This window comes from Setaria viridis, chromosome 5, assembly GCF_005286985.2.
Source record: "Setaria viridis chromosome 5, Setaria_viridis_v4.0, whole genome shotgun sequence".
In the NCBI taxonomy this organism is placed as follows: domain Eukaryota; kingdom Viridiplantae; phylum Streptophyta; class Magnoliopsida; order Poales; family Poaceae; genus Setaria; species Setaria viridis.
This window is the reverse complement of record NC_048267.2, coordinates 39,298,378-39,309,610: the sequence shown is the minus strand read 5'-3', so window position 1 is coordinate 39,309,610 and position 11,233 is coordinate 39,298,378. Positions and strand designations below refer to the sequence as shown.

General features: G+C 41.3%; 1 protein-coding gene across 3 annotated transcripts; it reads left to right on the top strand.

The window, feature by feature from the left end:
* The first annotated feature begins 1,767 nt into the window (after positions 1-1,767).
* LOC117856928 (probable LRR receptor-like serine/threonine-protein kinase At1g06840) lies at positions 1,768-11,029 on the top strand. Of its 3 annotated transcripts, XM_034739377.2 has the most exons (21): positions 1,768-2,172; positions 2,780-2,925; positions 3,777-3,924; positions 4,333-4,404; positions 4,686-4,757; positions 4,842-4,985; positions 5,077-5,148; positions 5,247-5,318; positions 5,687-5,761; positions 6,317-6,385; positions 6,619-6,687; positions 6,757-6,828; positions 6,992-7,078; positions 7,159-7,227; positions 7,501-7,997; positions 8,189-8,341; positions 8,732-9,018; positions 9,206-9,257; positions 9,494-9,744; positions 9,860-9,994; positions 10,414-11,029. In XM_034739377.2, exons 2-21 carry the CDS (start codon positions 2,826-2,828, stop codon positions 10,759-10,761), a joined length of 2,844 nt encoding a protein of 947 aa, XP_034595268.1. In that variant the 5' UTR covers positions 1,768-2,172; positions 2,780-2,825; the 3' UTR covers positions 10,762-11,029. The 3 variants fall into 3 exon arrangements, with proteins under 3 accessions (XP_034595268.1, XP_034595269.1, XP_034595270.1); XM_034739378.2 differs by lacking the exon at positions 1,768-2,172 and having other exon boundaries at positions 2,744-2,925; XM_034739379.2 differs by lacking the exons at positions 1,768-2,172; positions 2,780-2,925 and having other exon boundaries at positions 3,807-3,924; positions 4,337-4,404.
* The last annotated feature ends 204 nt before the right edge of the window (positions 11,030-11,233 follow it).

Below are 11,233 nucleotides of genomic sequence, written 5' to 3'. Positions count from 1 at the left end.
TGGGAATTCTGCTTGCAAGAGCCCCATGTTCTAGGAGTTTGCAGGACGCCGGGCCGGGACTTGCCCGAGAGCCTCAGCTGCGCGTCACTGTGCTGTCACACTGTTCCTGGACACTCCGGACGTCAAGGCCATTGCTCCTAAAAATGCTCAGAGCAAGTAGTCCACCATGAACTAGTATAACCTTTCTCTCCGTGGAAGTGTCCTTGTCATTGACCGATCAACGTCGCCGTACCAACCAAGAAAAACAACTCGCCGATACGGGTTCCGACGGAAAGGAAGAAGGCGAACAGTGTCGCCGACAATATATCTTCCCGCGCTCCTTGTCACACAGCCTCGCTGACTTTGTTGGCCCGCTGACCGGGCTTTTTAATTTTCGATTAGGAGGCTGCTAATGAACTGCTCTGTGGCCATGCAACCACTTTGCGTACCGTACGGATCGGATGCACATACCTACTGCAATGCGTGCCACTTCAAATCGTATGAGTAGGTCGAGTTCACTTTGTTCAGGACCGGTTCACTTAATTTGTGATAACGAAATCATCAAGGGCGAGTGACGCTGGGGTGATGGACAAGATCAGTTCTTCATGATGGTGCCTCAAACGGGTTCGGACTCAGCAATGCCTGTACGGTAGAGCCTATTTACAGTACAAGCACGGGCAGCTGAAACACAGCTCCTTTTTCACTCGGATGTGTCTTTCGGTTTCGGAGCAGGGACTTGTGTGACGTCTGTCTGTGCATAGGCTAACTGAAGCAGAGGACTGAAGGACGCGTGTGCAGAGTGCAGACCATTTGTCCTCTTTCTGGAATATGTCTGTAAAGTTACGTAGGAACAAAAGGTAGCAAAATCAGTTTATGCGGCATGATTGTGGCTGCCGTTATTTTACACTTGTCCTATATATAGTGTTCCTGATCTTGAACGGCAACACCCTTCTCCTGTTATTTTTCCCATAAGATACTCCTAAGAAAAAGGTGATCTTTGTATCCATTGGAGAACGCTCGGAGTGACTCGGACGCAGCGCGAGAGAAAATATAGAATAACAAATACTAGAGTGAGTACTCCTTTCCTATTTCCATCAGAAGAAGAGATCCATCTGGGTCCCTACTATACAGATTATAGAATCATCGAAAACGACGTGCACGATAATGTACTAGTAGTATATAGTATACATTATGCTATTTTTGTGACCCATTTCATCAAGAGGTCGTACAAAAATCCGGTAGCTGGAAGCATCACTAGTCGTCTAGTCCCCTCAGCGTCTACTACGGAGTCCAGAACCAGAAAAGCAGCGGCCAAACCAGCATCTCACAATATTACAATACAAGCCACCACCAACCAGCAAACCATCCCCACCCGAGTCGAGCATTAACGTCGAGTCGAGCACGCCGGAGGAGCATTAACGTCGACTCGAGCACGCCGGAGGTGAGGACGGGAGCGAAGAAACTGTCAGCACCGCGAAAGCGTAGAGAGAAAATGCGCCACCACCTTCTCCTGCATCTTTTCTGGTTGGGGGAAGCGGTCGCCTGCGGTTGACGGACCACTGGCCTGAGCCGCGGCGAGCGCACGCGCGCGGCTCGTTCCCACCTGTAGCGGGTGGGGGCAGGTCCGGACTCGTGGTAGCCCGTACGGTGCGGAGCCGTGCACGATATAAAACGCCCGGGCGCCGCCGTTAACCAATGAGCCCCTGTTCCGAGCTGCCAAGTGCCAACCCAACAACCCACTTGCCTCGGCTTCACCTGTGCTCGTCACCACCGGCGCGGAGGAGGGAGGGAGGGAGGGAGGAGGAAACAGCGCGGAGGATCAGGAGCCCACTTGCACTATTGAAAAACGGGCGATCGCTGCAGCGGTTTCCTGTTCGGCTTTGGATAGTATCTGTTCGCTGCGGCGGAGCGCGGAGGGGAAGGAAGGAAGGAGGCGAGCGCGTCCTCGCGGTTTGCTCCCTCGCTGGCCTGCCCTCGAGCCCTTCTTCTCTCGTGCCCAGCGATTGCTGAGACTGCTGCTGGAGCCTGATCGAGGCGCTGGTGGGTTCGTCGGGGAGTCCAGGATTGCCGGCCGTAGCTCCAACTCCAAGGCCGGCAGGTTTCTTGGAGCTTGCGGCGTCACCTTGTCCGGTTGTCCCTTCTCGTGCAGCTCCGTCCGTCCAAGGATTCCTTCCTGGGGTTCTGCTTCTGCTAGTGAGTTCTACTCACTTGGTTTCTCTTCTTCGGTTGCGATTTCGCTACACCTTGTTTTCCTTGGTTACTCGATCATTCTCGCTTCTCTTCCTTAGTTCCTTTCCCTTTCCCATACCGCCATCGAATTATCGAAGCTTTGCTTTTCTGTAAAGGAAAAAGAGACAGATTCTTACGATTCAAAATATCTAGGTAGTACTATTACGTACAGTGCGAGTAAAATCCGGTAATTCGGTTGGCAGGTCCTAATTTCTCTAGGTGGCGTTGCTGTCCTTTCTACCACCTGCTGTGGAGCTTAAGCAACATGTTTAACCCTGCTTACTTTTCTCTAGTCAACAAAAGCAAGTATTCGCTCCGGGCCATATTTTCTCCCGGGGCTGTTGGTATGAACAGCGGACCGGTGTTAGGTCAGAAAGGCCGTTGAGAATCGCCCTAAAAAAAAGGCCGTTGAGAATCTGGGGGCAACTGGCATGCTTTCACACCTTATTGTGGATAAACACCTCCATTTTGGGCTCGCCGGTCATTGCATATTGCTCCCCATAGGCCCTGACCATTTGTTTCTTTCCATGGTTAGGATGGTCTGAGATTGTTAGCGGTTATGCTCTTGCAGGGATGACAACTTGACAAGTGGCTGCTGATAGATCTCTTGTTCAGAAATGGGTAACCTTGGAGGCATCCTGCACGCAGTGATCCTCCTCCTTCTGTGCGCTGGCTGTGTGGATGTTGCAAGGGGACAGACAACTGACCCTACTGAAGGTAATCTTCTGCTGTCTTTGCTTTCTTTCCGTCAGAGCTTTGAGTCACATCGTCGAAGATTGTTTGTGCCAGAAAGAAATGAGAGACGCACTATCAATTACGATTAAACTGGAAGTTGACATGAAGCTTTGATTCAAGCAGGCCCTATTTTGTGTAGATTCACTGTCAATCCTTCCGTTGCACAGTTCGAATTAACTGAAACCTTTGAATAACTCGTTTTCGCTTCTGGTTCCGTTGGTTAATTGCGCACAGTCCACATCTACTATGTATATGTAATCAAGTGTTGTACTACCTCCATCCCAGAATATAGCTACTTCTAGCATTCAAATTTTATCCCATGATATAACTATTTTTAAGTTCACAAGTAGCTTATTTGGCATAAGAGGTCTAAAATGCCCTCCATGCATGCAAATAAATTATGGCATGCAGATATGCATGCAAGCCTGTTTGAATAGGAAATGTATAATTATTCTAATTAGGGGCAATATAGAATTTTAATCTGCATCCTTAATCTGTCTGAAAAACTCCAGAAGTAGCTATATTCTGGGATAGAGGGAGTACCCATTATTGTTGCGCAAGTAACCAGTTATAATCATGAACTAATCAAAAGCACTTCACAGACAAGACGTGATCAGAAACGTGACCTCTTTGTTATACACATTATATTCAAGTAGGTAGTAGGTATAACTAGGGACTGATTCTTGTTGACATCTCTTGAATTGTGTATGCATTCTCATTCTGTTTCTTGATCAGGGGTGTCTGGTTCAGACAGTAACAATATTGTGCACTACTCTGATACCCCCGTTGATCTGTTGAACTGCTTCTGAATATTGTCTCTCTTATATTTGCAGTGAACGCTCTCAAGGCAATTAGAAACAGTTTGATTGATCCTTCTAATAAACTTAAGAATTGGGGCCGTGGGGATCCATGCACATCCCTTTGGACAGGAATCTTCTGTGACAAGATACCAAGTGATTCATATCTTCATATAGTAGAAATGTATGATGATTTTTTTCCACACTATATTTATAACATCCACAATGGTTCTGTTGCTAGACTCTATCTTACTCCTTCCTTTTGTTTTTAGTAGCGGTTTTAGGATTTTAAAAAGTCTTTAGAGATATACTTTGACTAAACTTTCTTACAATCTACCATCAATTGCTAAAAAGAATCAACATCATATTAAAAGTTCTATGAAATATGAATCCGTATTTATAACTAAGCATGCTTATAATATTTTTTGACTAATTGTTGGTTAAAATTATTATTTGAAATTTTAAATCCTAATATGCTTACTAATTTCAAACAAAGGGAGACATCCTAATATATATTTATTATTTATTTCTGTCATTTTCCATATAGAGTGTAACATTTAATTGTAACAATGGATACTTTTGACTCTTGTAGACAGTTGTTTAAGATGAATCTTTCCGGAACTTTGGCACCAGAGGTCGGCCTTCTATCCCAGCTTAAAACATTGTAAGTACTATTTTAACAGACCATTGATGCTACTTAGTGCAAACTGATTTGAGCATTTTCAAGCATATCATAAAAAAGTGTACCTTTACGGATCTACTTCATGCTTTATAAATTATACAATTAATTAACTATAAAGCAAATCCCTAAGTCTCTGATTAAATTGAAACTTGCAAAAGATATCATAGAAAGGTGTCCTGACTTCATCTATTTTAACTGTTTATTTTCATGGTTAGAACCTGTTCCATTATGTTTACTAACTTGTATAAATTGTTCTTTTCAAGGGACTTCATGTGGAACAATTTAACTGGTAACATCCCCAAAGAAGTTGGAAACATCACAATGCTGAAGCTCATGTAAGTTCTCCTCTCTAAGCAAAGTTCCCTATACCATTTCTTTATATACGAACAATGCTAACTGTTGCTACCACAATCTTGCAGAACTTTGAATGGTAATCAGCTATCTGGTTCTTTACCTGATGAGATCGGCTATCTGGTGAACTTAAACAGATTACAAATAGATGAGAACAAAATATCAGGCCCCATACCGAAATCATTTGCTAATTTAACAAGCATAAAGCATTTGTAAGTGTAGAGTATCTTTATTTTTCAGCCCATCAATGACACTTCTCGATTGTAAAATTAGTACTGATTATGGTTCCATTATTACCTTTAGTCACATGAACAATAACTCACTAAGTGGGCAAATCCCATCTGAGCTGTCTAAATTGCCTTCACTCCTTCATCTGTAAGTGGATATCTACTTTTTCTCTGTTTGTTTTCTTTTGTTATGCAAGTTGCAGATGAGTTGTGCAGTTAATACGTTCTTGTACTGTGAACTTGTAGTCTTGTTGACAACAATAATTTATCTGGGCCTCTTCCCCCAAAATTAGCGGAAGCACAAAGTTTGGAGATACTGTAAGTACATTTTTCTGTACTCGAATAAGATTTTATATAGAAAGTGAAGCACAATAATGGCTTCCAGTTTCTTTCAGAGAATTTGTACTAGCTTATTGTAGCATGACGTTGACAGATGATCACTCTCTTTTAGTTCTGAATGTTTAAGAAGTTTAAGTAATAAAACCAATTTCTTGAGCATGCTTCACTTCCTTTTGTAAATTTTATTACATATTAGTGAAATGTATAACGGGCTTTTAACTTTCTAATGTTTTAAACAACTAGCACAAACCTTTCTCTTTGAAAATGCTTGCTTATTCTGTTGAGAATAGACATTTTTTTCAATATATATGACAATCATTTCTCATATATCTATCTTTCTACTATAGTCAGGCTGATAACAACAACTTCAGTGGAAGCTCTATCCCTGCTGAATACAGCAACATACGAACACTTCTAAAGCTGTGAGTGTAACCCCTTTTCCGTCAAGTTTTCTCTTCTTAGGATTTGAGGTATATGAGTGCAAAAGAAAATTTTAAGAAGTAAAGAGCTCTAATAACTTTCAATGAGAAAAAAACTTTGTTAGAAATGTATGCACCGGTGATTAAAAGACTAGCAGAAAAATAAGAATATTATGAGTAAAATGTTTATATTTCCTAAACAGCTTATGCTTTTAGTTGAGGTAGCCAGTATAGTAAGTCCAGTGCATCACATACGTAATAAAAAAATTCTTTTTATGCAACTAAAACTACTTTTTGCATGGTATTCTCTATTATTACAAGTCATAACAGCCAAATAGTTGAATGCTGTTGGTCCATTTGTCTGGAAATCTTTACATCAACTCTCTTTAAGAACTCTTCCTTCGCTGTGTGGACTGTGGAGATCATTCTTACTGATAACTAAAAACAGCAATTTACTTCATTATCTTCATTTAAGAAGGACAAGCAGCACTCGGTCAGCATTATTTTTAAATTCAAATCAATATGTGTGGGGTTAATCATCCTTTTCCATGTTATCAGGAGTCTTAGGAACTGCAGTTTGCAAGGAGCTGTTCCCGACATGAGTGGCATACCCAAATTTGGCTACTTGTAAGTCCAGATTAAAATGATGTGTTTCCTTTCAGTTGTTAGACATCTTACAATCATATACTATCCTTTTACATCAGCTTGTCACTGCCTTTGTGAAACAGTTATTTTATCAATACTATTTCTTAAATGCCTTTAGTGATTATCTTCACACTAGAATGAAAGGATGCCACTCAATTAGTAATCCAGGATACTATTTCAAATATATTGGCACTAATTTCGGCATGTATTTTCAGGGATGTTAGCTGGAACCAATTGAAAGGATCTATACCAACTAATAGGCTTGCTTCAACTATCACTACAATGTATGTAGCCTTTGACAATCTTTCTTTTTTCTTTTTGGGTAGAACGAAGCTAATTTCAAATTTTGACAGTGATTTGTCACATAACTTTCTTGATGGAACCATTCCACCAAACTTCTCAGGGCTACCTAACCTTCAGTTATTGTAAGTACTATTTAACTTAGAAGAGACATTTATGTACCGCAAATATCCTGCTATTGAAAAAAGTCCTTTCCCTGTCAAACTTTAAGTGATCAAACTTTTCAAGTAATAATGTGCCGGCCAGCACTATTCTTATACCGTATTATCTAAAAATGCCATTTTACAGGTCAGTCAATGGGAACCTCTTAAATGGTTCTGTTCCACCGACAATTTGGAGCAACATTACTTTTACGGGAAATAGAACACTTATTCTGTATGACCATCTTCACATACGTTCTCTCTTAATACTTCCTGAGATATGCTTTTGTGTAAGATAGCATTCAAATAATGCAGGGACTTCCAAAATAACTCCCTTGACACTATTCCAGCTGCATTTGAGCCTCCAGAAGCTGTCACTTTGCTGTAAGTTTATTCACCATGGAGATAGTTCCTCTAGTTTACACTCCTGTACTATGTTCAACTGTATGGTTTGTTGGAATATAAAATTTCATCGCAAAAGCTCTGATGAATTTGCTAATTAGTAGTCTTACCTGTCGTCAAGCCACTGCTGACGTAGATCTGTATAGTAGATATTAAGGTTCTACATATCCTAGAATACTGATAAAAAAGCTCAACTTTTCAATCGAATCTTCTGGGTTTCTGACGCAACAAAAAAAATATTACCGTTTTCTGCAGACTTTATGGAAACCCTGTATGCACGACATCTAATGCAGCCAGGGCAGCTAATCTTTGCCAGCCTAAATCTGTAATTGGAGAACCATCTGGAGAGGGAAGACAAGTTAATACATTGTGTCCTCCTTGCCCGACGGATAAAAATTATGAATACAATCCAGCATCCCCTATACCTTGCTTATGTGCTGTGCCTCTGGGAGTTGGATTTCGACTAAAGAGTCCAGGCATATTTGACTTCCTTCCCTATAAAGAAACTTTTGAGATAAACTTAACCTCTCTGCTGGAATTGCGTGTTTATCAGCTGTACATTGAACGATTCATGCGGGAGACAGGCCCAAGGCTTAATACGCATTTAAAGTTATTCCCAAATAATACACCTTTATTCAATACGGCTGAGGTGGTGCGGCTCAGGCAGGTACTAGCTGGATGGCAGATCACCCTGTCAGATGTTTTTGGTCCATATGAGCTTCTCAATTTCACGCTTGGTTCCTATGCAGATGGTATGTGAAACTTACTTTGCAGAAAAATCATTTTGTTCCTAGTTCTATCATACTAAACGATTAGTCAAAAGTACCACACTATATCTGTATTTCTTTCACCAACACAAAAGATAGTACATGTCTCATTGTTGTACAAGAATGCTACAGCCAATTTGATAAACCTCTAATTTACTGGCTATTACGTTTTGCAGAATTTCCTACTGTGGTGTCATCAGGTTTAAAAAGGAGTGCACTAGCTGGCATTTTGGTAGGGACAATTGTCGCTGCCGTTGCAGTATCTGTGGTTTCTACAGTTTTTATAATGAAAAAGCGCAGAAAGCATCGAACAGTTTCAAGGCGGTCACGTAAGTCAATTTTCCTTTTTGCCCCTTACAAAAAAATGAAGTTAAATTTCCATGTGCTGCATAGAAAATGTTGCCATCTGACAACCTAAAATCCTTGCTGCTTTACAATGAAAAAGAATTTTATGAAGCAATATTTATAGGAACATATTTAGGAGAAACCTTTTTTCGCATATCTAAATCTGGGAACTTTGAACTGAGTTGTAAGTCTTGCTTTCGTGACCTCATTCAAACGATCATATTAGGACTTCGGAACATTAATAAAATATTTAAAATGTCTCATCTCTGTAGTGCGTAAAATTTAGCCTTACGGTAGATATTAGGTTCGTTCAAATAGCAGGATCAATTCTTCAAAACTGATCACAGGATCTAAAGATGCATATTATTTGGCAGTACTTTCAAGGTTTTCTATCAAGGTTGATGGCGTGAAATGCTTCACATTTGAAGAAATGGCTGGAGCAACAAGCGATTTCAATATTTCAGCTCAAGTTGGTCAAGGAGGTTATGGAAAAGTTTATAAAGGAACTTTAGTTGATGGAACAGCTGTGGCAATCAAGCGTGCACATGAAGATTCTCTGCAAGGCTCAAAGGAGTTCTGCACAGAAATAGAGTTGCTGTCAAGATTGCATCATCGTAATTTGGTCTCTCTTGTTGGCTATTGTGATGAAGAAGACGAGCAGGTGTCTCCCTATCTTTTGAAATATCTATATGCAATTAGATTGTTGAAAATTTTCCCCACAGCCCTCTACATTGTGTAAAAATTTGAGGAAAGTCTTGGTAGTCATGGTAATTAAATTTATCGAGGTCCCCATATATGTAAGAGTACTTCTGCAATACTTTCCGCTCATAGGGAATTATGTTTTCCAGATGCTGGTGTATGAGTTCATGCCCAATGGTACCCTACGTGATCATCTTTCTGGTAAGTTGGAAGCGTTTAGATATTTCCTTTATTTTCCATATGACCACCATGGACTTCCACATTCAGTAATATCCATGATCCTGTCCATTTCATAGAAGTTATGTTTGGTGCGCATTATCAGTACTGCATGCATGTTTGTATTTGAAGTTTTTAATTTAGCATTAACAAATTAAAAGTTCCTAGTTCTTTGATCTTGTGTTGGATGGGGCATGTAATCTTGTTCGACGTTTTCACAGCTAAGACTGAAAGACCTCTGACCTTTGGTCGGAGGGTGCACATCGCGCTTGGTGCTGCAAAAGGAATTCTATACCTACACACTGAGGCAAATCCTCCTATATATCACCGTGATGTTAAGGCCAGCAACATTCTTCTGGACTCCAAGTTTGTAGCGAAGGTGGCTGACTTTGGTCTTTCAAGGCTTGCTCCAGTGCCCGATGTCGAAGGGACTCTGCCAGCTCATATCTCTACTGTTGTAAAGGGCACCCCGGTAAGTGGCATTACCTTTTGCTGTTTCATATCAGACAATACGAAACATGGACCACCTATTAACTTAAGGTGTGGAAGTTTAGGTGATGACAACTATTCTTTTTTTCTTTTGACAGGGCTACCTCGATCCAGAATATTTCCTAACTCATAAACTGACAGAAAGAAGTGATGTGTATAGCCTTGGCGTTGTACTTCTTGAACTATTGACTGGAATGAGGCCAATCCAGCATGGTAAAAACATTGTTAGAGAGGTAAAGTTGTTCTCAGCACAGCCCTTACTGTGGATCTAATTACCCCATGTACAGATGAAATACAGGATTTGAAGTATTGAGATACTGAAACACATAGTATTATTCGAAGTGCCTGCAGGCTGCAGCACTGATAATTATGGAACAAGCTGAACCATTTAATCTCATCCGAATATCCGTTAAATATCATTCATAGATATATTTTAGGTGCTTCAAATTAAATACTGTAATGCGCTACATTTAAGTTTGGAATTATTTGAAATTGGTTGGTAACATATCGAATAGAGATACCTCAACATGGATTTGCTTATCTCAAATAAATTAAACTAGCTACAAATTCTTTGCTACACAGAGCTCCTTTATTCATTGTATTTGGATTCAAACAGATGAATGAAAACTCAAATGATTCGCTTTTGCTGCAGGTAAACATGGCTTACCAATCAGGCGACATCTCGAGGATCATCGACAGCCGGATGCCCTCGTACCCTCCGGAGTGCGTCACGAGGTTCCTCTCCCTGGCGATCAAGTGCTGCCGGGACGAGACCGAGGCGAGGCCCTACATGGCCGACATCGTCCGAGAGCTGGAGACCATCCGGGGCATGCTGCCCGAGGGAGAGGACGCGCTGTCCGAGACCACGGGGTCGGGCTTGCTGACCAAGACCATGTCGTCGTCTTCGACACCCACGGGGGCCCTCTACGTGTCCTCGCATATGTCCGGCAGCGGCCAGGTCGACAGCGGCATCCCCTCCGGCACGGTGGCTCCCCGGTAGGGGGTGGCGGTGCCGGCGCCGGCCGCGTTGGAGATGGTTTTGTAGACACCTGATGAGTGACAATGATTTGTATAGCTTTGTAGGTAGCCAGCGTCCACATTTTTGTGATTTTAAGGGGGTGTTTGGTTCCACCTTGCTAAACTTTAGCTTTAGCTGCTAAACTGCTAAACATCCTTGCTAAAACTTGTTAAAGTTGAGTTGCTAAAGTTTACCACTTTAGCAAGTTTTTGGCTGCTAAAACTTGCTAAAAGGTGGGTTGGACAACCTATACCCCTTATTTATTGCTTATCTCTCCCCTCCTGCGTACCATTAATAAGGGTAGATAGGTCTTTTTACAGCTCATTAAATGCCTTTTAGCAAGAGTATCCAAACAGCTTTTGCTAAAGTTTAGCAACTAAAGTTTAGCAAATTTTAGCTGCTAAACTTTAGCAAATTTTAGCTGCTAAACTTTAGCAAGAGTAACAAACAAGGC

Coding starts and splice junctions, on each gene's coding strand:
- LOC117856928 (XM_034739377.2), top strand. CDS start 2,826: ATGGGTAACCTTGGAGGCATCCTGCACGCAGTGATCCTCCTCCTTCTG. Junction 4,986..5,076: donor TTAACAAGCATAAAGCATTT/GTAAGTGTAGAG, acceptor TATTACCTTTAG/TCACATGAACAATAACTCAC. Junction 6,688..6,756: donor GCTTCAACTATCACTACAAT/GTATGTAGCCTT, acceptor AAATTTTGACAG/TGATTTGTCACATAACTTTC.